At 37.9% G+C, this 26,463-nt stretch overlaps 2 protein-coding genes across 2 annotated transcripts; one reads left to right on the top strand and one right to left on the bottom strand.

The window, feature by feature from the left end:
- The first annotated feature begins 581 nt into the window (after positions 1–581).
- On the top strand, positions 582–7,131 carry decr1 (2,4-dienoyl CoA reductase 1, mitochondrial). Its single transcript, XM_027001619.3, has 10 exons — positions 582–735; positions 1,086–1,285; positions 1,569–1,626; positions 1,802–1,888; positions 2,019–2,166; positions 2,870–2,969; positions 5,572–5,644; positions 5,949–6,095; positions 6,448–6,510; positions 6,615–7,131. Exons 1-10 carry the CDS (start codon positions 673–675, stop codon positions 6,672–6,674), a joined length of 999 nt encoding a protein of 332 aa, XP_026857420.2. The 5' UTR covers positions 582–672; the 3' UTR covers positions 6,675–7,131.
- A 1,045-nt stretch (positions 7,132–8,176) lies between these two features.
- calb1 (calbindin 1) lies at positions 8,177–23,591 on the bottom strand. Its single transcript, XM_027001644.3, has 11 exons — positions 23,443–23,591; positions 23,055–23,131; positions 17,486–17,560; positions 12,587–12,667; positions 12,283–12,339; positions 11,329–11,406; positions 11,180–11,235; positions 11,032–11,071; positions 10,882–10,935; positions 9,918–9,986; positions 8,177–9,034 (listed from the first exon to the last, which is right to left on the bottom strand). Exons 1-11 carry the CDS (start codon positions 23,519–23,521, stop codon positions 8,921–8,923), a joined length of 780 nt encoding a protein of 259 aa, XP_026857445.2. The 5' UTR covers positions 23,522–23,591; the 3' UTR covers positions 8,177–8,920.
- Between the last annotated feature and the right edge of the window lie 2,872 nt (positions 23,592–26,463).

Here is a 26,463-nt window from a genome sequence, read left to right as displayed (position 1 = left end):
TGTATCTTAAATTATAGCCAAATGTACATTCACAAACGTCTATAGGAATCATGTTTGATTTCTGATTTAGTCTGTTTAGATCACTAAGAACACTAGGATCAGTTTAAGATTTTTTCCCTTCTTTTTTAAGGTGTTAGTTTTGAGATTGTTTTGCAGGCATTGAAGAATAGGGCAATTAAGTGTCTAAGGTAACACTGTCTCTGTTATTAGAGGGTGAATCAAATTAACAATTCCCACTCCACGGATTAGGCTATCCCAAGTTAATAAACTTGGCGTAAATAAAGAAGGCCTTTATTCTAGCCTACTGCACTGTATTTCCACTTCCTCCGAAGTTTTCCCACTTCGCGAAAGACCACACTGTTTTAGTGTGTCAGCATTCTGAAGATTTTGCGCACTTTTTGCAACAAAACTATTAATTTTTCTCTGTGTTCAAGTGCAAGAATATTCTGTCTAAGAAGGAAAAGGTTTTACAATGTATCACCCAGACCTTATGCAAAATGAGTAATAACCTTTATAGATTTTATGCAGAATTTTCCAATTGCGCAGGATCATGAGAAAAGGGATAATAAAGAAGCACTTAGATTGCGTCTGGCTTCACCAGCTAGCTAGCGTTAGGTTAACTGGGTGTTTGTTTATATAGGTGGTTAAGCTCGACTAGCACGGTGGGAGAACATGTTGCTTCGGAGTTTGACGTGTAGACGAAAGGCGCTTCAGATATATTTTCTTCATGCACGGGTAAACAATGTTTTCAAACGCGTACAACAACTTTTATGAACTATAAGTTTAAGTGTTTGCTAGTTATTTGGAGTTTAAAATACCTATCAGGCAAATCCTAGATAATCAGTATGAAAAACCAACATTTGAAATCATTGACAAGATATGTAATTCACAACTTTTATATTTCATCTGCTAGGAAAAGACATGGCCGAACAAGTAAAAGGTCATTGTTTAAGGAAGGTCATGCTTTAACGCTCGCCTCCATTGCGAGTGTATTGGATGAGCACTACGCAGTCAAACATCGACTTTCTTACTGTCAACTGTAGTTAGCTTTTTGACCCCCATCCCCCTCCCCCCTCCCCCCACAGCTATTTGGACATGGGACCAACGCTTTATGTTGCAGCAGTACGCATCAGGCAAGATTCTTTCCTCCCTCTGACAAAGTTATGCTTCTGCCCGGCACTTTTAAAAACAAAGTGGCGTTCATCACAGGTGGCGGTACAGGTCTGGGAAAAAGCATGACCGCCACTCTGTCTGCCCTGGGTGCAGAGTGTGTTATAGCCAGCAGGTCAGTTGTAACCCCTTCCCTTGCACAGATTTATACGTAAGAGATGCACATTTAAAGCCATCTGCTTTTGTATTTGTGGAACATGATCGAGTGCCTCATTGCACTGTAAGTGAAATGCTAAGAGCTATTTGATGGTCTCACTGGCCTTGTGACCTTTTGGCCTTGGACTGAAACCTGGTTTTATCTGCAGAATGCACCAGTGGGGTTTTTGTGTCTCTTTTGTTATTTTGTTTTCTTGTGGGTGTTCACTGCACATCTGACTATTAGTTTTGCATTGTTCCAGAAAACTGGATGTTTTGAAGCAAACTGCAGAAGAAATTTCACATCAGACTTGCAATAAGGTAAATTTTACAGGTCAAAAAAATACATAGAAAAGTTGTTTTTTGTTGCCTAACAAAAAGGGCAGTTACTCTCTTATACTATTATTTAAACTTGATGTCAACAAGTGCATTATAATGCTTTTCATTTTTGCTCTGTGGTGGCCAGTGTTTACAGATATGGTTTTGTGTGCTGCAGGTTTACGCCGTGCAGTGTGACGTAAGAAATCCAGCTTCTGTCAAGGCCGCAGTGGACTATGTGGTCGATCATGTTGGGCTCCCTGATGTATGTGGGTACAGCTGCCTGAAGTGTAGTATTCTTCTGCAGATCCTAGATATGTGATGATGTTTTTGATTAATTGACCTAAACATGCATCTTGAAAGACCAGGATCTCCCTACACTCTTTGACCTTCAGGTGGTGATAAACAATGCTGCAGGGAATTTCATTTCCCCCTCAGAGAATCTCTCAACCAATGCCTGGAAAACTATCACGGACATAGTTCTGAATGGTACAGCAAATGTAACCCTAGACATTGGAAAACGTCTCATCAATGCTGATAAAGGTGAAAATTGTTTTTATGAGATATAGATAGCCTAATTATCACTACTTTTACGTGTGTGAAAATAAAGGTTGCTTTGTTACTTTTTGTACTTTACTCCCGAGGACACAGTAAACCAGCAGAGAATAACCCACAGTATAGAATATATTGCTGGATAACAAGGGATTTCGATAAATCCACTTACTGGATTTGAGTAGACAAACCACAAGATGGCAGTAAATGCTCAGGTTTCAGTGTGGATGCTCTTTCATATACAGCGTGTGTAAAATGGAGTTTAGCAGTTCTGTATTTTTATACCATAGTTTCATTGTATTTCTGGTTCTTTGCATATATTCAGTACACAGCACTGTAAAATGCAACTTGTGTAAAGTGAAGGCTGTGAGACTTCTATGCTGTTAACAAACAGACATCCATATGTGTGCAAGGGGAAGAGCTTTAGCTACCTTTTCATTATTTTAGCCTTTTCCCTCACCTTTGCATTTTGCAGAGAAATGCAAGTCTGCGGTGTTGGCTACCACTGTTTCTTTCCCTATAACCTTAATCTAAATCATGTTCAGTGATGACACTTGGACACAACTTGGTTCCTATGCTGATTATATTTTACAGAAAATCAATTCCAATCAGTGTAACATTCTTTAGCAGTTGATGGGTTGCGTTTACATGCTTTGTTTGAGAGGAGGTTGTAATTGTTTACTGGCCTTCTCAGGAGCTGCATTTCTGGCCATCACCACAATCTATGCTGAGAGTGGCTCTGGGTTTGTGGCACCCAGTGCATCAGCTAAGGCTGGAGTGGAGGCCCTGTGCAAGTAAGTAAACTATCTGATTGTAGCCTGGCTCACTGGGCCATATGTGCATTGACCGCTAAAAATATACTGACAATTTGAACTACAGAAGATATACAACATTCTTGATGTATAATTCAAGACAAGACAATGTAAGAAATCGTGCCTTGTTCCATCATCTGCCAACAGTGTAAGACATGACTATGACATACTTACAGGCAAGAACATGTTTTAGTGTGTTTAAAACTGTGTGTTCTCTGTTGCTGCAGACTCTTATGTGTTGATAAATTTCAATCTGTGATTTTTCTGTATCAAGATCACAGTTCCCTTGAGTGTTGATGATAATAGGCCTTAGTGTGAGTTCACAGTTTGGAAGAGTGAAGCAGTAGAAATTTAATGTCTATGCTAATGTCTGTGTTGTTAAATGTAATGACTCTTTTATTAAGGTTGTTGTAGTGTTATTTTAAGATAAATAATTGTTCTGACCCAGCATTCTTAAATCTGTTGTCTGTCTTGGTTAGCTTTATCACTGATTGCTATTAGGCATGAGTGCTATTGCTGTGACCTTCAGGTTTAAGATGAATACATTAGGGTTAGGGTCTTTAGGTCAAATGTTCTATTATTATATTCTTTGTATTTTCAAACTTTCCAGTAACTTACAGTGCACTTAATTCAAATGTGAGTTAAAGAAATGTTTCGGTAGTATGATGAGATTTGGTTCTAAATCTGAAGTTGGATATGGATATGAAGTTTCACTTGGTGATCTAGCTGCACTTCAAGTGAGTTATTTACAGGACCTATTTCACTTGCCTTAAAAACAACAACAACAAAAAACAGCTCTGCACTTCAATGCTCCCATCGTTCACTTAAAACAGTCGACTCAAAGAATGACAGATCGCTAGCATAGGCAGCGGTGACGGTCAGACACATACCACTGTACAACAGCAAACTGGAAAAGTGAGCATGAAAGCCAAAAGTAAAGCAAGGTAAATACTTGTGATCGGGGGGACACCAGTTTAGGTCCCTAAAATCACAAAATCAACCCCTGCTATTGGCTAAATTGATACGCAGTAAAATTTTGTTCCCCAATATGAAATAATTCATGAAATTTTCGTAACATTTTCTAAACACAAATAATTATCTCAGGGGTTTTCTGTTTCTTTGTGAATTTTTATTTATTTATTTATTTTTGGTTATTTTACATTTTTATTTCCCATTAAATACCTGTCCAATTAAAACCAACACTGTTATAATTGGATTTAAGAACTGCAAATCCAAGCAGATTCTTGTATTATGTCCTCAGTCAGCCCTAATTACTGAAAATTTACTGGAAAATTTTATAAAACATGGCACCCAGTGATGTATTTTGAAAAGCTAAAAAGCTGCCCTATCATGTAATACTAGCCTTCCATTAGCCATACTCCACTCCCCCAATCACCATCTGACCTTTGTATTGGAACAGTTGACCAGCTGTATGCATTTTGTTGTTTTGTTATTTTCTTATCATTTCTGTATATGTGCATGCCAATTTGAAAACAATGTGGTAATGATTCAATTCTGTAAATTATGTATTTGTATATTTCCATGAATTAAAAAGAAAGAACCCCAAACCAACCAACCCCCCCTGCTGGTCTACCCACATGATAAGAGATAGATGTCTTTCACTCTCATCTTGAATGCTGTCTGTGGATTGGTGGCTTTTCCCAGTCTGGATGTGCCAGAGGAGGATGTATTGCTGTGATTAATGGGGATCTTAATCACTGCATCTGCTCATCTGCTGTCTCTGACTGGCAGCCCATGTAATTCCGGCAGAATGATTGAGGTCTGAAATCTTGAAACTTGCCATATATGTGTACCCCAAATGTACACAGACATCCAACAGGAAATTTGGAGTTCACTACTAAATGGAATTCTTATTCATCTTACAGCATACAATGACACCATGTGTCATTGTATAACCCATTGTAGAGGACGGCATGTTTTTAAACCCCTGCTTTTTAGAAATCAATTTCTGCGCTTCAAGAAGCAAGTTGCAAAACTGCTGCAACATTTTGATGAAACATGGATAGAGTTTGTGTGTAGTGGTAGCTACATATATATATATCTCCAAAGCAACTTACAATTATGATGGAATACAACTTGAGCAACTGAGGGTTAAGGGTTTTGCTCAGTAGCCCGACAGCTGCAGCTTGGCAGCAGTTGGGATTGAACTGGCAATCTTCCAATTACTAGTGAAGTACCTTAACCACCAAGCTCCCACTGCACTGTTCATTTTATCAGGATTACAGTCCTTAAGAATCTTTCTCATGGGTAAAATATAAATTAAATTAATTATATTTATTATCTTTGATTATGCTGTAGGTTCTGTGAATTGAATCACATAAGGTGAGAAAGCAAAATAGATTAGTTTACCTTTGAGTGACCTACAAAAACAGGCTGATCAAATTTGTTTCCTTCACCCCCTTCCCACATCTTGGTTCTGTTGCCATTGTAGTGTAGCCATAATGGAAAAGTGAATGGTGTCTTGGAGATAATGGCATCTGGGAGGGTAGTGAATGGTTTTAAATGAGGAAGGCTGAAGATTGATTAGGATCCTGGCTGATTGGGTTTGCATTTATGCCTGCAGGTCTCTAGCCGCAGAGTGGGGAAGATACGGAATGAGATTCAACGTTATTCAGCCAGGGCCAATCAAAACCAAGGTTGTGTGTGTGTGTGTGTGTGTGTGTGTGTGTGTGTGTGTGTGTGTGTGTGTGTGTGTGTGTGTGTGTGTGTGTGTGTGTGTGTGTGTGTGTGTGTGTGTGTGTGTGTGTGTGTGTGTGTGAGATTTTATGGAGTGTGTAGCTGCAGAGTGGAGGTTAAAGGTACTTCTCCCACTTTAAATAGAAAGATGTAAAATGCTATGACACAGACTCTCACATTCTCAGTTGTCTTGCTGACAGTATCTGGTCCTTACATTCTGTATGTATCCATTTTACTAATTATTTCCCCCCGTGCATTCTGAAGGGTGCCTTCAGTCGCATGGATCCAACAGGCATGTTCGAAAAGTCGATGATCGAGAGGATACCAGTAGGTCGGCTAGGCACCCCAGGAGAGATTGCCAACCTGGCTGCTTACCTCTGTAGTGACTATGCCAGCTGGGTATCGGGTGCGGTAAGTGTTCTCCGACCTTGTGGAAAAGCGCTGCTGTTCCTTCAGGCTGTAGTTTCCCCTTAGGACCTCTCTTCTTTCAGGCACAGGGAAAGAAAGCTGCTGTCAAGGGCACACTCCCGCTGATAGGGAATCTCTCCCCCACTCCCTCTGATAGGGAATCCACGGAGTTTGAGAAGGGGGGCATGAATGGCACAAAAGAGGAACTTTAAACGTTACATAACACAGTGCATTATAAATTACACTTTAATACACATGCCATTGTGACAGAGTGGGACTGAGTGGCCCTGCCAGAAAGTCCATATTTTATTTGTTATCTGATTTATAGGTTTCCTGTTATTTCCTCTATTCATAGATCATCAGAATGGATGGTGGTGAATATGTGTCTATGGCTGGCGAATTCAATGGACTGAAAATGGTAAAGCTTTCAGCAATACACATACATTATTCTGGTAGATGCCAAAATATGATCATGTTTACTGTAATATTTACTTTCCTACATTATTACTTTTTGCATTCTAGGTCACAAAAGAGGAGTGGGCTACGATGGAGGCCATGATCAGAAGCACTAAAGGATCGTAATAATTCCTTAACTGCAGTCTCAGGACTGACCTCACTAAACATCTTTGAGAATCTCAAACTCCATTAGTCATCAGTAAATGGGGCATAATAGAAAAAGTTTGCCAAACTATTAGAGCTGTCCATGACACTGCCACTGTGATAGAATCAAAAGGATCTCTTCACAGCGGCACCATTCTGCATGCACCATATGTCAATGCTGTCCATATGCAGTAGTCAGTGTTATTTCTATTGATATGGCTAACTTCAGAAAGGCCTTATGTGGTGTCGCTGACGACATTTGGCAGATGCTCTTATCCAAAGTGGCTTTTCACAGTAGATTGCCATTGGTCTGATTTATCTGATTCAATAGTTTTTTGTTGTAGTTTAACAAAGCTTAGCCATGTATACTGAACTGTCTTGTAGTCCCTAAATGTACTTTTTTTAACAGAAAATAAATGAATATATCTTCCCAAGTTAATATAGCTCCTTCCAATTTCCAAAAAGGGCTTAAAGAATGTACAAAGAAGACTTATCAATGTTATTACGGAAGCCTTAAAATAAGTTTTCCTTTGAAACAATGACATACTGCTAATTAGGACTTGAACATGTGCAACAGTAGATATGTACAAAACTGAATTATACTGTAAACAAAAGGCTCATGATGGACAGGAGCAGAGAATGGTCCTTTCATTTCTGCAGTACTTATGGTGGTGCTGACAGCTGCTTCTAAGAAAGACAGATGATGCCCATTAGTGCCATTATGATTTGAGATGTAAAGGCGTGCTGAAATGAGCTCCTAAACATGCTGTGAGATACTGTTGAGCTTCACTGCAGTTACTTTCTGAAACGTTGCAGTGTAATTTTTCAGAGAAGCATGTCCTATTGTTTCCTCTGATGTATCTCAATAATTTCAGTAAGAAAGTACACAGGATCTCTGGAGTATGCTAGTATGGTTTGTCAGCATTCACTCAGTCTCGCTTCTCTTCTTGTCTGATAGCTTACAACATACACAAGAAACGGTGCTAAGAGAGAGCCATTAAACTGAATGAAAAAGCAGTTTTTTATAGGTCTATAATCTAAGTTGGACTGACCAAGAAACGCAGTGCTTGCACAGATATGGGAAGGTCATTGTAAGGTCTTTCTTGTTCTTAAAGGAATTATATTCAGAATCTTGACCTGACTCATGAATAATTTGAATCACCTTAGTTTAGTACTCTAACAAGCATGTTTAACCTTTAATTTCTGTTCACTGACAGATGGCAGTTTTTTTTTTCCAGTAGCAGTATCTTGGGTTTTGGAGCATGTTGTGGCAAATGTTCAAGATAAGTTGGCCCTGTGCGTTTCTCAAATTGAAGAGATCACCAGCTCCATTATAAGATAAAATCTTGAATTGTTTAACTCTTCATCTGTACCAACAAACGTTGCACTGCTATTATGAACCTTACTACTTTGCCCAAAATGAAAACATACTAGATTAGAAAGAATGTAAGTGCAGCATGAAATCATGAGAGCATACCACAACACTAGTTCAGGTAGTACTTTAATAAGCATAAGATCCTCTTACACAGTGTCTCTGGTAGAGCATGTCATTCTTTACAGTGTAAATGTTGACATGAGATTGCAGAGTGGGCTAGGGCGATGCCGTCGGTATAGCATGGTATGTACTTACAGAGTCATTAATGTCTCACTGCAAGGCTTGCCTTCAATTGCAAACATGCACTGCAAACATAAATTTAGCCTACTGGATATTGCATACAAGTACTTCTCTATGTCACAGTTTTATGCCATATCACATTTATACCATCCACATTCCTCTAACACTTTGCTGTGGGTACAACATTATAGGATAGGTCAATTTTTATTGGGAAATTATTCACTGATTTGTAGTTGGAATATGATTTGAGTTAATTTGGAGTGAGTGTATGTCTTGTCTCTACTAGGGTGGTCTCATGCTTCATGTATGTAGAGTCCAATGTTCAGGTCAGGTATTACATCAGTTTCATCTTTACAAAATCTGTACATTTAGAAACTGTATAGAAAGGACAGACTGAAAATAATAAGCAATCAGTCCCCGGTCTTTGCCTACATACACTCAGGCTGAAGATGACAAGATCCCAAAAGGAAAGAACAGCAATACTTCCAGTTTCTAGATATCTTCACATATGTGACACGAAGAGCAAAGAGCTTTGCTGGTGGTGGTATGTGTATGGAGAGGATGGTGGTAGTGATTGGGGGGAGAAGTGGTCAGAGAAGTTGACGGGAGAATCTCACAATTCTTCAGCACACAACACCAGCGCCAACTCTGCTCTGTAAAGTTTCCCACCATCAGACAGAGCCATGATTGCATTCTTGTATGTGGAGAGATTGCTGATTTCTAGAACCTGTGAGACAAAAAAAAATCCTCCGTGACTGCTGTTTCTCACCTGTATAATTAGTTATGGCCCACAGAATGCCATAAGATACAAAATGGGAAATGATTTGATGGCCTAAGATAGTATAACTATATAGAACAAAGATTTTGTCTGATGCAAAAATACCCATTCATTGTGTATTTTGCATGCTGGATCCAAATAATGTTTTCAGAATGTTTCTATAGTCCATTGTTTTTTTGTTCCAGTATCCTTGCATATGTATATAGATGTTTAACATAGAAAAGTGTTACTAAGGAAAATGAATCCTCTATGTTGGATGACTATTCCTGGATACTGAAGAATAATGTTTTGTGGTCAAATATTGGTGAAAATCATACATTTTAGAAGAAAGAATGTACATTTTAAGTGTGATAACAGCCTTGTTTATGAATACTTATACTTATTGGAATTGGAGGCTCTTAAAATCCTCTCAAAACCTGGCTGATAGAAATGTTCCAAAAACAGATTAGAATTCAGCATAAGAAGTTCTATAAGGACCACTAATTTTAGTCTTTGGGACAAAAAATAAGATACATTTTGATGCCCAATGTTATTCCAGATTTTTGCTGTGCTAAAACAATTGCAAAGTATAAAAGTGAAAACAGCATTCAACACTAAAAGCCATTTTATTGTGGATAGTTAGCCATGTTTATCTCTCAGATCTCTGCCTGCAGGGCGGACACACACAAGGCAGGAGATGGGATTCTGATATTAACATGCCTTTTTGAGTCTGCCCTAAGAAACTGGGTTTGCCTTAGCCCATCTGGTAACTGCTAGCAGGTTGTTTTTGAGCGATGTTCCTCTTATCTTTAAAACAGAAATTCTGTGGACTGGCTTTGGCAGGGAGCCTCACCTTTTTAATCTTGCACAGGTCTTTGAGCAAGGCTTCAAGCTCATTCTCGTCAACGTAGCCGCTCCTGTCCTGGAAGATGATGGGATAGAGGGAAAGACAGGCACACAGGTGTTCATCAGGCATGCCAGAAGTGTTATGTCACACCACTTCATTTACTGCCATTTCTCCTCAGAGATAGAAAGAGTTAAAGCAGGCAATGAGGATTGGTTTTGCACACAAAGTCAGTGCAATGACACACTGGTTTTGCAGCTCAGTTCATGCTACAAACATGTAATGGCTAGTGAATTGTTATGTAAACTTTGAAAAATAAGCCATTTTCCATTTAATTTCTTAAGCAGACAACCTGCTCTGGTGCATAGATTGCTCTTAGATACTCTTGATAATGTACATATGATGTCGAAATCTTTTCCATAGGTATTCCCTGTAAAACACAAAGTAGAGGGTGTATCCTCCATGGTGTACTGTATTACCAGCCTCAGGCCAATACTGTGACATTTTGCCACTTCCATCTGAATGACTGGTGGAGCTTAATGACCATGTTCATTAACAAACAATATATGGATATAACAGATATGTGTAGAATGTGTTAGTAGAGTATGTGCTCTATTCTTTAATGCTAAATCCTCACTGTGGTATACAGATAGCCTAGCAGCTGAAGGTATGCATCTGCAGGTATGCAAACTGAATCTGCTAGTCAATAAGGAGCAGAGGTGCTATCCTATGCAGAAAAAACTCAACTAATACATTAGAGTAAAGCTAGAGCCAAGGACTCAATGGTGCTAGAAGTGAACTACTCTACTCTCTGCATACGGATAACTTCTATCCTTAGGACTAGCCTTAGGAGTATAGATGCAGAACCTGAAAATGTCTAATTGATCTTTGCACTTAAAACTCAGATTAAATATTTGGCATTGTTAGACATGCAAGTTTCATAATTTGAATGAATATTGTGTTATGTACATACCTTATCGTATAGGTCAAAAATCTTGTTGAACTCTTTTGTGTCCATTTTTACCCCCTATGGGAGAAATCATTTGGATCATTTTTACTCATAAGAAAATACAATAAGAATCACTGCGGTATGACTTAATGGTTAGCCTTGATAGAAGCAAACCTGAAATTTAAGCAGGAAGTTCTCTTGCTCTGGAAGTAGCCTGTTGTGAAATTAAATAGTAGAACTTTAGTAGCAATGCTAAAGCACATTGAGAACTGCTAAACAGCCAAAGAATTGGAAACTTTATCAAGGAGTTAATTAAACAAACCTTGCCATTTCTGCCAGGCACAATTTTCCATCGTTATTTGAATCAAATATTTTGAACTGCAAGCAAAGAATGTTTCAGTTGCAAATAGGGAAACTGCAAAATGGAATTAAGCACTGACTTGTTGATAGCAGCATTCATGGCTCCCTTACCATGGTTGCTGTGTAATCTTGTAACTTCTGCTCATCATAGGTTTTCTTTGCTCTTTGAAGAAGGTCACTCAAAAAATTCTGCAGTCACATTGGATCACTTACTGTACAAAAGCTTTACCCTAATTGCTGAGGGTTTCCTTGCAGAAACTGATTTACAGTTCAAATTTCTTCTACATTCATTTATATATAACTTACACATTCAAATAAACATAATAATAAAATGATACACTTTATTTATTTAGCACTTTTAAAGATCTTTACAAAAAGAGAAACAGACATTAATTGGCATTAGCTTTGTTTGCTTTTCACATTAAGCATGACTACCATGCTGTTTCCTAAAACATAATCTCTAATGGTTTCCCAGTAGCTGTCAAGTCTGCAGTCAGTCCCCCAGTATGTCCTTCTATGTAGATCTTTAATCATACAATGATCAAAAATCAGACATTTATTCAAAAATGCATCTCTCTGATGGTAATTCTTTTTCTTTTTCTCTGCATTCTAACTTTTCCCCCCTGAGCTTTGTGACTGTGGGTCAGTGCTAATGTTACAGTTTCTTGCAGGTTTTCGTGTACTTCTCTATTTCATTCAAATGCTTAGGCCCACAGTTTTATAAATATATGTGTCAGTGGAAAAGGGCATTACTTGAGAGAAAGCTTATGGATCACTTGGCTGTGACTGGCCCAGTAAATAACATCTTGAACTGCACTAGCTATGAAAATCACTTCTGAAAGGTTAATTGTTGTTTCTGAGTGACAAATCAATAGAGGACAGGTAAGGCTGACAGGTAGCACTTAGGATGTTAGCCAGAGGGAATGTGTTTCACTTACAATAGCACAAAAAATGAGACAGGAAAAATGTCTTTATGCTACACTGTTGTGCAGAGTTTTATGATAGGTACAAGTCTGATAATAAGCCAGCTCTATCAGGTCATTATAGGACACTGTTTAGTCTCACCTTAAGCTCATCAGATTCAATGTAGCCACTGTGATCAGCATCATATTTTCGCCAGGCCTGTTTGGAAAGATGACTTCTATAAGACTTCTTCTAGCATGTTACCACAATTGCGGTCATCTGGACATTTCCATAAGCAGTGAACTCTGATCTTTAAACATAACCTGCTTTTATTCTCAAAGTCAGTTTTAAATGTTAAAAAGTTATTATTATTATTTTTTAAATAACATCAAGGAGCAGGGTTGGCAACAGCTGCAATCAGTTTACAGTAACAAGCATGCAAAGATTAAAACAAGTCTGCAAATACCTCCATAAATTCTGCACAGGACTTCACTTGCTGACGGAAAAACAGGAAGAAATTTTCCTCTGTGGGTAATATTTTTGCCAACTGTAACAAAAATTATATTACTTATATTAATATTTGACATTTATTTACATCAACACTAAAGTCAGTATAATTTATTCTGATCAATAGAATATCTGTGTATATATAGAAATAACTCTCTAGAGAGCCCCAGTACAGTGGCCCAGAAAGCCAAACCGCAGCAGCATTTATGAAGTAAACAAAAGTTGAGACGCAACAGCAGTAAATCAGAGCACAAAGAACATGACATTTCTGAAAAATTAAGCATTCTAAAAACGCTATGTTTGGCAAAAATACCACAGCATTTCCGAGGCAAAAAGAAGTTGAGACCACAAATACACTGATGCAGAACACAACAGCATTAACTGAAATGAGAAACATTTTCCAAAACGCTGCATTTGATCTCGCTCAAACCGGAAGCGCTCCTGGCCACTAGACATGCAAGGAGTGGCACATGCAGCCAATCAGTGCTGAATTGTTGGCATTTTTAACTGTTTTATGTAGCTAGTTAGCAAAACATATGCAAATAAGAAGCTGAAGAAAAAGTGGTGGAAAAGTAGAGCATCTGACATCCCAAGCTTTACATGCTAATTTCTAGTTATTGCTAGTGTATTTGTAGCTGCCTGAAAACAAATTCTAACAGGGTAAAACTACCTTATATAAAACATATATAAAAGGACTTAACAGATGTGGGAGCTGAATACATTAACAAGTCAAACATAAGCAGACAACACATTTTTATTAATAACTTTTTATTCACTCTACTACAAGCATGTAATTAGTACAATTCATAAACAAAAATAAAACAATAAATGAAAACTAAATTAAAGAAAAAAAATGTAATCTCCATTCACAATTACTTGACAAGTAACAAAAACTGAATATGTATGCATATAAATGTATCAAATGTACTTCAAAAAATAGAAATGCATCAAAATGACATTTTTGGGGGAAAAAAGGAATATGCCATATTTTTGTGCAAATTAAACCCTAAATATTCATTCAGACAGCAATATTTTAAGGGCTCACTTCCTTTGTTTTGCTGTATGCCTCAGCGTAGCCCGTTGCTCTCCTCAGCACTCATGGATGGCCAGCACCATACTCCTCAAATCTCCTCCTGCCTTTCATCAGAATGCGTTGAAGTCTGGCTTTGGCTGTTGCTCTTGCTGATTTTATCTTCCCATATTTTGAATCATCCCTTCTCCACTGCAGTCTTGTTACTGTCCTTCAGGGTTTACTTCACAGTCTGCATTACATTTAATGTGGCGATAATCATGTTGGTGCTCTTGGGTCAGTTATATCACACCCATGGTGTTGAATGATGATTCCACCAAAGGACCGTGGAATATGGACAAAGCACCCTTCACGACGTTGCTTGATGATGGGTACTTCAATAATTCAAAAGACATGGGCCCACCAATCCAGGTCTTCCCCTTCTCTGAAAGGGGCCAAGCAATGTAGCTTACAATTTCAAAGTGTACATCAACACTCCCTGTTGCAGCTTAGTGGCCAGTTTCTCAGGTGGATCCCAGCCTGTGAGTGGCTTCTGAGAGTGGGGACCAGGGCAGACAGTAATTGTAAGACTGAACTCTCTAAAGGCAACTTCTGCTGCAGTTAAAGTCAGATGGCATCTGCCTCTTTTTCAATTATAGATTTCCATCGGAGGTAGTAACTTGTCTTCAATCACCATATTTATCATTGCTTTTGGAGACACATCCATGAGGTGATCAGCTTTAATAAAACAAGCCATGAAAAACTTGAAAAACTCAAGCTGCTTATCATGAAGCTTGTGCATCAAGGTTTTGCTCCCCTATAAATATTTCAACAAGCTTATGAAGTTAAAAATTATTGAATCAATTGCAGTCAAGCAGACCATGTTTGACACAATGTGATACACCAATCTGGAAAACCATGACTACTCCTTCAGGATAGCGAATAAACCCAAGAACATGCTCAGCTGCAGCTCAGCTGTGGTACCCACAAACCACATCTTATTGCAAACTCTCTTCTTTTTGTCCTTCCCTTGTCATTAAAAGCTTGGTTGTGGCTGGATTCCAGATTGTGGCAGTGTGTTTAATCCCGTTGCAAACATCAAGATGTCCTGTAGGGAGATTTTCGTTCTTTGCTCTAAAAAGGCAAAGTTAAAATAAGAGTAGCTGGTTACATATGTATGGATATATTTGTAACTGCAAACGTGTTATAGAAAATTCTGAGATGAATGCTAAAGTCACATTTGGAAACCTTCAGTATCAAGGTAGTCTCTACAGAATGTCAGTGCTCTTCCTGTATCCTAGAGCTGCCTACTTCACTGAGCTGTACCTTCCCATAGCTGTCGAAAATTCTTAAGTAACAGATCACTTATCTATTACAGTGTTTCTGAATTTCCTCTGGTCTTCACATTTTCAACAATTCCCTTCTCACAGTACACCTGATCCAGCTCATCAGTAAACTATCTGGGCCAGATGGAATTGTGTCATATTGACACATACACATGTACACCACATGCCTTTATTTTGTCATATATACATATACACATGGACTGTACAATGAACTGATTCTCTCCGCATATCCCAGATATTGGGGAAAGTTGGGGTCAAAGATAAAAAACCCTCATGAGCTAGAAGAGGTATGTTAGAGAGGGAATGGTTGAAAATGTGCAGGTCAAACGGAGACTAAGAGCAGACTTCAGAACCGTGGTTAAATACATTTAGGGAACTTGAATAGTAAAGACTGATGCATACTGCCGTGTCTGAAAGTGGATTATGTTCAGATGGCATGGACCCTTTGGTCATATTCCATTATTCCATTCTTGAAGATTCTCAACTGTAATTTTAAAAATAATTTATTGATTATGATAGGTTTTAAATGTTTTCTTATTAAACTTGATTATGATAGTTGATCAACTTAAGATACTTTATAAATTAGGCTTAACTTTATGATATCAGTTATAATATTGTCTGGTTAGACAACATCTAATTTGTTTGTTCACACTGGTTTGTCATGGTATATGCTGCAATGGGATATTATTCAAGAACTCTTCAAGTTCAAATATACAAATGTAATCTTTTTGTATGGCTTCCACACTTATTTCAGTGCCATCAGGTTATATCATAATGTATGGGCCGTCTTACATGTCCAGATTTAAATCTTTGTTTTTTGGTAGAGGCTGCCAAATGTTGCCCAGAAGACCAACTAAGCTGAACATGAAGGGATAGCAATTTCTCCATTACAGATTTAACTTCTGTCTTGAAGGTTATCTGTTTGTCAGATAATTCCAAAACTTATCTGAAGTAAAAAAAGTAGAAATGTAACAAAATGGTGACCAACAGCAAAATGATAACTGTATGTGACATTAGATTATGAATACAAATAGTCTTGGCAATAATACCTACATATAAACATGGGCACCTTAATTGTTTTTGCCTGGGACTTTGACTCAGATCTTTTTTATATAAAGAATGGTTTTCTTTCCTTCTGTTTTAAAGCTCATAAATGAAATTCATAAATTAATTACAAGATTTATCTTCTGAGCTGCCTGTTTACCAAAAAACAAAAACAAACCCACACTCTAATTAGGTTTAATTTGGATTAAAATGTCATTTTATCCTCAACCTAAATTACTTTTAGCTTCTGATTCATATGCGAGCACTTAACAAATGACAGCTTCATCTGCCAGTATTTGTGATTGTTACCTGCACTAGCCTGGCAGACATTAGAGACTTCATTGCCTGCACCTTTAAAAAACTAGATATTGCACCACATGCACCACAAAATGTATGGCAGTCTTCCAGTTTGTATGAACAAATGCTCATCTGTAACAAGAGTGAATAAAGTAACATTTAATTTGATATTAACATCCGCTTGTTGCTATCTAACTGTCTGTACCTTGTATGTACCTTGTATATCTTGTATGTACATACCTTGTATGTAACTTGTACCTTTGTCAATTTGAATCACTATGATGTCTAAATCACAACTCTTAATGTTAAGAAGGGATAGAAAGAAAACAAAATTAAATTAACTTACCTTGGTTGCAATTCTGTGAGCAATCATTCACTCCTCGTACATCTTTCAGATGGAAACGTTGACCCCTTTTGGCCAGGAGCACTTCCAGTGAGCGAGGTGAAATGCAGGGTTTTTGTAAATGTTTTTCATTTTGTTTAATGATGTTGTGCTCTGCTTTAAAATATTTGTGTTCTCAACTTTTGTTTGGCTCATAAATGCAGTGGGTTTTTCACAAAATGCAGTGTTTTGCAACGCTTCATTTTTGGAAATGTTGTGTTCTTCCTTAATGTGTTTGTGTTCTGATTTAATGCTGTTGCGTTCTTGACTTTTGTTTGCTTTATAAATGTTGTAGTGATCTGATCTTCCGGGCCACTGTAGGGGGGGAAGACTACCCCCTATTCACTGTGGTGGGTCACTTTTTTATTGCTTTCAATAGCCTATAGCTTAATTTGGCAATATAAACAGACCATTGCCGAACTCGACGAGCACTTCTATGAAGCTAGGTAAGTCTAGGAATCATGACCCTCACATACACCTTTGTACAGTCAAATTGTCATATTTCATGGTTATTCATGTCTGTAAATAAATAATAATAATTCTGAGAAACACATGAAAACAGCTCCAGTCTGTGTGTCAGTCACCTTGAAGTGAAGCTCATATAACAAGAGCCCATGTTTCATGATGTTTCATCATTTTCACAGTCAAACTGCAATATTTCAAAACTATTTGTTGGTGCTAGAGAGATGATGCATACCACATGCAGAATCGTTTATATTTTAGAAATTAAAGAAAGAATTAACAGATGTTATACATTTTTAGATTTGGCAGATTTCTTACCTCAGTAATATCCATCTTTACGTCATCATTTTTCTCATATTCTTCCACAAAAGCCCTCATTTGATCTGTTAGTTCCTATAAAATACATTTAATAATAAAGAAGGAACCTGATCACCATGAGCTGAATCATTAAAAAAAATTACAAAGTTCTCACTAAAAGCATTAAAAAAATTATTAAAATGTCATTATAATGATACCAGGCAATTCACACATCATGCTATTCAACTTTAATATATAAGTTGAATATATATAATTTCATATATAAGTCTGTGGTTCTTCTACACTCACAGAGCAATGCTGAATGGTTTTTGACATACTGCTGTACAAACAGAGACCAAAAAGCTTATTATATGTGTGCAATAGTTTGCTGGATGAGAGGAACAAGGCAAGAGAGTGCATGGGTCAAGAAATAATACATGTTGTTACATATATCTCATATATAAACTAAACAAGCTTCATAAAAGGTAGGTTGGAGGAGTGTCAGTGAGGATCTGAAAGGCATAGTGGTCATGTTGAAGGGATCAGCAGAGAATACAATCAACAGCTTAGGTAATTGTATGTATGAATATGGGATGGCAAGGTTTGGTAATTTGCAGAAAACAGAAAAGGGAAAAGGCATAATGAATTCAAGACAGCGAGTAGAAAAAGATATAGAGATATATAGAGATAGAGATATAGAGATAGATTCATTCAGGAGTTAAGGTCACTGTGATAGAGACCGCCACTTAGGAAGGTTAAATGGGTGCTCTGGCTGCTATGCCAAAGAGTTAGTTCAAGTGGGGTTCAAGTCCTGGGTAGGGTGACAAATGGTGTCAGAATTGGGATGGTGGCGAGGCCATTGGGAGTGTGCCCAAGGTTGATGAACCCACCCCTGCCGTGAGGGGATGGTGAAGCCCAGTGTAAGGATCCCTGGTGAGGGACATAGGCATGGCCCTGATGGAAAGGACAGTCATGTGCGGAAGGACATATGGAAAGCGTCACACGCAGGGGTGCTCCCCAGAGGTGAAGGCATCACTAGGCTGGTTGATGCTTATATTGAACAATAGGAAATAGGTATAATGGCTGGCTGTTCTGTTTCACCATTAGTGTTTATGATGGTCGATGGAGGTGACAATTAGGGCTTCTAAAGTAGGTTGTAGGTAGGGAGAGGCTGCAGGTTGGTGTCTGGGTCCCTCCAATTATGGCATACATGGATGGCAAGACAACGCTCACAACTACTGTGCCATGGACCCAGTGGTTGCTACAAAAGATAAATGATCATTTTAGGTGGGCAAGGTAAAACCTAACAGGTGTATAAGTTTGTCAATTGTGAAAGGAAAACTTGTGCGAGAATATTTTTTGATGGAAGGAGAACTGATATCTTCTACACTGGATAAGTCAGTTAAGAGTTTAGGTAAACAGTATAGTGCAGTATTAACGATAAAGAGCAAGCTGTGGGGCTGAAAACAGAATTGGTGAAGGCTATTGATAGGAAAACTGAAATTGTGGTGTCTCTCGTTTGGCTTGTATTAGATGGCCACTGATGGTTTATGAGGTTACAATTACAGAGGCTAGAGAGGATTATGAACAAGGCTATAAGGAAGTGGCTAGAGGTTCTGCATTATTAAAGTAGTGTGGCATGGTATAGGAGAGCAACTATTAAGTTTAGGTGATGAATTTAAATGTGCTAAAGTGAGTTGTAAGATGATTTTGTTAGGGTCTAAGACTGGAAATAAAAGTGTTGGAGCCAGTCATGAAAGCAGGGTGAAAGTGGAATCTGCAAGTGGCATTGCAGTTAGCCAAGAATGAAGGGAGGTTATGGACCAAGTGCAATATGAAAAATCGGGTCTTGGATCAGGTGATTTGTGGAGAGCATTTAATAAGACCACATCACTAGAGAGAAGGTAAATGATGACTAGTTTTATTTACGAGCAGGAAGAGGATGAATGGTGCGTAACAGCAGCATCGCAGGGAAAACAAGCTTCAGTGGGAAAATCTGGAGAAGCAGAAAATCACCTGGCAAGAGTTGTGGGCATTGGATGCGAGTCATATTAAATCTTTGCTTGGACGATTTATGACATCCTTCTAAACTTTGTATAGTGGGTAGGTGAAGATCCTAGTTGTAAATTAAGTGGGGGTTGGCACACTGGAACATATATTATCAGCATGTAACGTTAGTGTTTTGCAGGGATGTTATACATGGAGACATAATCGAGGGTTTTGCATTTCAGTATGTTTTTTTTGATAATAAGAGCTTAGAGGTTAAAGCTTTGTCTAGCAGTAGTATGAATGAAGCGGTTAGGTTTGTGCATGAGGGGCAATGTATTGGAGAGCGAGCACAGGCTATAAATATTGGTAGATGAGGTGAAGCACGAGATTGGAAATTGCTAGCAGATGTAGGTAAAAAAAATTACAGGTTCCACAGTGCATTGAATTAACTATGCTGAGGCTGGGGATGATGATGTACTCTGAAAGTAAACAGATTCATTTTATAGAGTTAACAATTCCATTTGAGGATGCAGTGGAAGCTTTTGAAAGGAAGAAGCTGAAGTTTGCAGATTTGGTGACTGAGGTGAGAGACCACAGGTGGTAGGCACATATAAGAATTATAGAGATATATGTTAGGGGATTTGTCTGCCACATTCTTGCTTATGCAGTTTGGTTTTAGAGGCTGAATACTAAGGATAACTGGGAAGGAGTTATCAGAAGTAGATGAATGGGTTAGGCAGTGGCTGTGCATAAGAAGATCACAGGTTAGCTGTTGAAATGCACTGCAAAGGAGGAATAGCTGAGATGTTCAGTGTTTTAGGACATGGAGTATTGGATTGGTGAGTGCGTTGTTGTGTCATGTCATTGTGTAATGTGGTAGATCAAGATGGAACTGGTGGCACTAAGCAACCATTAATGGGGCATGGGGCTGGGTGTGGCCTTGGTCACCGGGGAGGCCATTATGGATCTGCAGTGCTGGTGAATTGGTGGTACTGAGTATGCATTAATAGTGCCAGGTGGGGCTGGGTACGGCTTTAGTCGCTGGGGAGGAGAATATGGATTTTATAGGTTAGGAGGTGACTGTGTAAAGCCCATATAGAACTGATGGTACTGTTGATGCATTGTGCTCACATCTTTAAACACAAACCATTGTGGGTTTATGTTTAAAGTGAGCTTGGAGGGTGTTGGGGCTGGGATGTTAGACTTCACTAATTCACCTAATTCAGCAAAATACCATGGAAAAACAAACAAAACAAAATAACCACATACCCCCTGGGGCACAAAAGAATGAGCTTTATTGTACTGAATGAAATTTCTAACACCAAATGATATCAAAGACATGATTCCATATATTGCTGTTTTAGTCCTGTAGCTTCCCCTATCAATAGAACTAATCTGACCTTATTGATGGCAGCTTGTGCTAATGTGAGAGGGCTATGGAATTGCATAACTGTCACATTATACACAATGAGAATTCATTGTAGATTGTTGACAGTGCACAAGGATGGATGACATAGCAACTTTTTTGGAATTGTAAATGTGATTGCCCATCTATAGGGTAATGTCCATACTGCTTTCAGTTTCATCTCATCATGCAGTGCTGCTCTCACAATAAATTAGTGCCTTGCAGCAAATGCATTAAAGGGAAATTGGACTGTAATCTTATGCCATGGGCACTTTATGAAACACTTATATGATAGATATGACTGGTATTTACTGGTCCTATGTTCTTAATCCCTTGTTCACACACAGGACTTACGCATTCTAAAGAGAAACCATATAGCTTATATCTATTCAGGTGTCCACATATGGTATTTGCCCATGGCTTTTACAGGTGCTGAGTCTTTAATGACTTGTAAATTGTATTGTCAGACTTTTAGAGGTTTTCATCTCTCACACTTGGACTTGGTATTCAGTGCTTATATCTGATATCAACAGAAAGAAAATCTATTAGATTGGACTTTGTCTGAACAAAATGATTCAGCCAGAATGTACTTATAGTCCAGAGAGCATTTAAATCCACTGTTGCGTATAATGTCACCAGGTGTTAGGCAATCCGCAGTTTTTCTGTGTTAGTCATTAAAAGCAATACTGGGCTATACATGCAAACTTGAAAATGAACAGCAAATAATCAGACAAGGGAATTATGTTGACAAAATAAATAACCATGGAAGAGTCACTACTGTCATTTAAAGGCTTTTGATCTTGTGTTGCTAGAACTCAGTGCATATGGTATTTAGTTTACAAAAAGGTTGGTGAACATTTCTTCTACTTTAATCACAAGAACATTAGATTTCTTTCCTGTCATAATAGCACCTAATCTCTGCAGATGAAATTTGTACATGCCTGCTATTTTTGAGTACTTTATCACATAGAAATGAAAACTAAACATCTGTCTGCATTCCCACGAATTAAATTTGAAAAATGGTCTATGTGAATTGCTCTTTCTGTATCTCAAATGGGAACACTGCTGTTGGACTTTCATGTAAGTATTTGCTTGGGGAAAGACCGGACTCTGCTAAAATGCAGTCCTTCTTAGGAGTAACTCTTTTGCCTAAATGTTTGTCATAAATATCTGCATGTACTATTAATTTTCTACTTAGCCATTCTAAATCCTCAATAATAATAGGTTTAAGTATAAGGTTAAGAAATTTGCCCTCTAGTTATCCTGGTACTGAGAAGTATAAACCTATTAAACCTATTATTACGTGGAAGTATAAACCTATTAAACCTATTATTACGTGGATGTATAAACCTATTAAACCTATTATTACGTAGAAGTATAAACCTATTAAACCTATTATTACGTAGAAGTATAAACTTATTAAACCTATTATTATGTGGAAGTATAAATCTATTATTACATAGCGCTCCACCTCTGTGTAGCAGAAAGTCACCCCAATGCCTGTTGAAAGATGGCTTTCCACTCAGATATGAGAGATGACCAATACAAGTCCCTATCTCAGGATATTATTTCTCTTACAATACATGAGCAAGTCTGATTGAGAGAAGAAAAAAATTAGACAATTTGTTTCCATCTTACTATAATGTATGTTACAAGCAGAAAACTAATAGAAAGCCTACTGAATACCACATACAGTATACAGTATATACTTTGTATATACAAAGTATATACTATGGAAACAGTTTCTCAGTAATACTGCAAAGCTTAGAAAACATCCCCACAAATGCACAATAACCCTGCAGATGACATACTGGTAATGTCACAAAGGTGAAACCTACCAAAATGATAATGAAGACGATGGCATATTGTATAACACTTCTGTGACAGACACATTCATAACTCTTTGTAATGGCAGTAATTTTCTTTTAGCAAAGTCCGAATTTGGTGCAAGCTTAACACTGAGTGCATTTAGTTTAATCCTTCATGAACATAATATACGCTACACAATTACAAAATACACTACATAGCCACTGAATGCATTGTGGATACAGAAGCAGTTCAAAAAATATGTATAATAATAATAATAATAATAATAATAATAATAATAATAATAATAATAATATAAATGTATTTAATATTAGAAAGACACAAAACCGTGAAAACAGACACCGCTAGCAGATTGGATGTATAACCTACCAGTCCTGCTTGTTTCCGAGCGTGCTGAAGTTCCTTAATAAAGTTCTGCAACTCCTTTCCCTCGATATATCCATTACCTGGGAGAATTTACATCGCCACATCACTGACATTGAACGTACAGCAATTTTGAGGAGATGGGAATTTGAGCGTGCCAAAAATATCTCCGAAAAAATAACAGATTTAAAGTCAGATTTTAAATAATTTTATGGACAAATGCAGTAAGTCAAATTATAGCATATTATGTTTGATTTGAAAATAATGTTGAATATATAGATGCTACGGAAACTCTCTTTAAATAAAGATCCTTGCAGAAGATTGAAACTTTGAAACTGGTTTAAAAAAATCACTTCAATATGTCTTCGTTCCACTATAAAAGGAGATAAATTACCATCCTTATCATAATGATGAAAGATTTCCAGGAACTGAGAAGCAGAAATCTCAGCTCCTTGAAGGTACGCGTTTGCCATGTTTTCAGTGTACGTCGATGATGCTTGCTAGAATGACAGAAGGTTCGGACTGGATCGCTTTAATGCCTATGCTCCTTGTATTTAAACGTTCACTGACAGGCAGCGCTCCAAGTACCGCCCTCCCCTCGGTGCGCCAAAAGAAGTCAAACGCCTTCGCACCTGTGTAGCCGTGTACCGCAGGTTGCGAGGACACACATGCACTGAGTGCAAAGATGTGAGCGGAATTTAAATAAGGACTCTCTTCATGCTCTGGTTTAAGATATACAAACACACGACAAAGCCATTTTCCAATCAAATTCGTAAAAATGAAAGTCGCTTGTGTGCAACGTTTGGCATCCAAAAGGGCATTTATCAATCTGACGTGCATCACATGCATCTTCGGAACATCTGTTTAAACTGCGATTAAAACTGCCGACTCATTGTCCTGAATGTATAAACTCTCGAGCTTTGCAGCCAAAAACACTGATTTTGGTGTCCTTTTGGGACGTTTGAGCCACCACAGACTTATACTCAGTAAATATTTTATGTACTATCACAGAACTGCAGGGGTTCTGTCTGTCACCCTTCCCCTACTATGAAGAAACATTTTTACTGAGTTTTAAACATTAAAGCAGTGCAAAAATGTAATGTCACATTTTCGAGTAGTTAAGATGACCTTGACGATCTTATCGACTGCATTTATTTGAAATAGACTAAAGATGTTTTGCTAAGATTGACATATTAGCCTCTTTTATTTATATTTTGGCTTCTAAAAATAAGCATTCAGCAACAGTATTATTACATCATTTTAATGTCACAAGAAGTGGACTGTAATCTTCTCATATTCGTAATATTTCCACAATATCAATATCAATGATTTTTTTAACATTCTTTGTCCTGTTTTTAATCACCACTACTGGTTATAACAAGATTAGAGCGGAAGCTAAATGAAAAGCATTTCCTTACACCGATGACTCAGCAGTCCAAATTCTCATCTTTCCCATCCCTCTCTTCTAAGATGACTGTAGAGGATTCTGTGCACCTACTCACCTCTGTTAGGAAAAAGCAGGACAGCTGTAGTTTGACTGCACTGAATGGATTGTATGGGATATTATTTCTTATTGGAGGCATCACAGACTACTCAATGAACCTTACTTTGCACTGGCAAACCCATTATGGTCAAAGCTTTTATAATGTGTGGACAGTTCTTTCCTTTAAACTTGTACATGAATAGCAAGAAAAATAACATACTGGAAGTGAAAGATGTGGTGGAAATAGGTGTCTGTAAGCACACATCTCTGTATGCTAAATAAACCACATATTTTACTATAAAGGGCTCCTTATTGATCCTTGTCTAAGACTGACTACGTTACTAAATATGTGATGTTATTGTGGTGTACACCATTTCCCGGTTTTACTACCAATGATGTGTTTGGATGATCAGGTTTTTTGCCTGTCAGTGATGGGATTGAGAGAGGGTTGAAGTGAGGCATGTAGGTGATACATCCTAGTTTGCACTACCATCTTAATGCATCTTAAATTAGCACAGCTAATTTGAATGTGACAACATTCTCCTCATGAAAAGAACACTTTACACAATTTTTAATTTTTTCCATGCGTGTGTACAACACAATAATCCAATGTGATGTGTGTAAGCAGTGTTAATTGATTTCTCCGTTTCTAGTAGCATTCTCTGACAAACAGACTCTGGCTTACTTGCTACCTAGCAGTAGCAGAGTGGTAGACTGACAGACAGGGAATTGGACAACTATTTCACTGTGAGTTATACTGTGTATGACTATGTATGTGACAAATAAACCAAACTTGAAACTTGAAACTTGGATACTGGAATCTCCTCCCACTGGCAGTAGAGCAGCAGAATAAAATCTCCTCCACATTTCCAAAAACACTGTTTTTGTTGTTTCGCTGTTAACATTTAAAATACTGTCGGAGCCATATTATCATAGAAAAATTTCCCTGTATTTCAGGCAGCTTAAAATAGTGTTACTAATTGTATTGGATGTTGCTTGTGTCATAAACTGCAGACACCTGTGATGGTCAGCTAGACGCTGCAAATCATGGGTGATGACAGATGGTTAAAATTGACAGACCAGGTGCACTGTGAATATGAAGCACACCTACAGAGTCGGATGTGAGAAATTCATATCACAGGTTAACAAGTACATGGTCACTCCATCACAACAAATGACCTGCCTCCAGGGCAATTCCTTATTAAGGAAACATAGCCAAATTGGTTTCTGTCATACTAGCAATGGAAAACTCAGGATGTAACATTGGAGCTGTATTCTATGCTATATGAGAAATGTTTATAGAACAACCATTTGAGTTTCTTTATGAGAGATGTGGTGAGTTCAATTTTCCTTTTGGTAATTTTTCCTGACCTGAAAGCATCAGTAAGAGAGGTCTTTCCACTGATTTAATGTAAATGATGTCTTCATCCTAATGTATTGTTATGTGTAGCAGATGATGAATCTCAGCTAAACTCATTGCTGTAACCCTTGCACTAATATGCACTGTTTCTAATCTTATTAGCATGCTGCAGTCCATTTTTAATCAGTTCTTGCCTTTAGCTTGTCTCAGACTAGGAACCCACCATGGAGAATATATTTTCCTTTAATGTGCAGTAAATCTTGAAAATGTAAAACCGTGCTGCACAGTATGTTAAAGCAGTGGCAGGCCAGCTACATTAACCAGCTGACTCACATTTTGTCTGAACCATTGTATACTTTTGGAACCCTTCCAGTACACTAAAAGTGATAACATATTGCCCACCTTTAGCTATGAAATTGTGGAAATGTATGAAGTAGAACAGACACAGTTTTAATTTCTCCACAAGCCTAGATCTCTTAACTGCTTCTTAGTAGCTTTTGCTTTGTGTGTATAGCCTATAGTTCTTGGCATTCAGATGGATGTTCCCCATCAAAGATTTACCCTCCAAATGG

Source organism: Electrophorus electricus, chromosome 14, assembly GCF_041902795.1.
Source record: "Electrophorus electricus isolate QZ-2024a chromosome 14, ASM4190279v1, whole genome shotgun sequence".
NCBI lineage: Eukaryota > Metazoa > Chordata > Actinopteri > Gymnotiformes > Gymnotidae > Electrophorus > Electrophorus electricus.
Note: the sequence above shows the minus strand (reverse complement) of the source record. Positions and strands in the feature narration are given on the sequence as shown.

Bases quoted from the DNA above. Each gene is read 5' to 3' on its own strand.
- decr1 (XM_027001619.3), top strand. From the start codon at position 673: ATGTTGCTTCGGAGTTTGACGTGTAGACGAAAGGCGCTTCAGATATAT. The intron at 1,286-1,568 runs GTCAGTTGTAAC...GCATTGTTCCAG, and splicing joins GAGTGTGTTATAGCCAGCAG to AAAACTGGATGTTTTGAAGC. The intron at 2,167-2,869 runs GTGAAAATTGTT...TGGCCTTCTCAG, and splicing joins TCTCATCAATGCTGATAAAG to GAGCTGCATTTCTGGCCATC.
- calb1 (XM_027001644.3), bottom strand. From the start codon at position 23,521: ATGGCAAACGCGTACCTTCAAGGAGCTGAGATTTCTGCTTCTCAGTTC. The intron at 23,132-23,442 runs GTAATTTATCTC...AAATTCTCCCAG, and splicing joins TCATCATTATGATAAGGATG to GTAATGGATATATCGAGGGA. The intron at 9,035-9,917 runs GTGAGGCTCCCT...TTTGTCTCACAG, and splicing joins ACCTGTGCAAGATTAAAAAG to GTTCTAGAAATCAGCAATCT.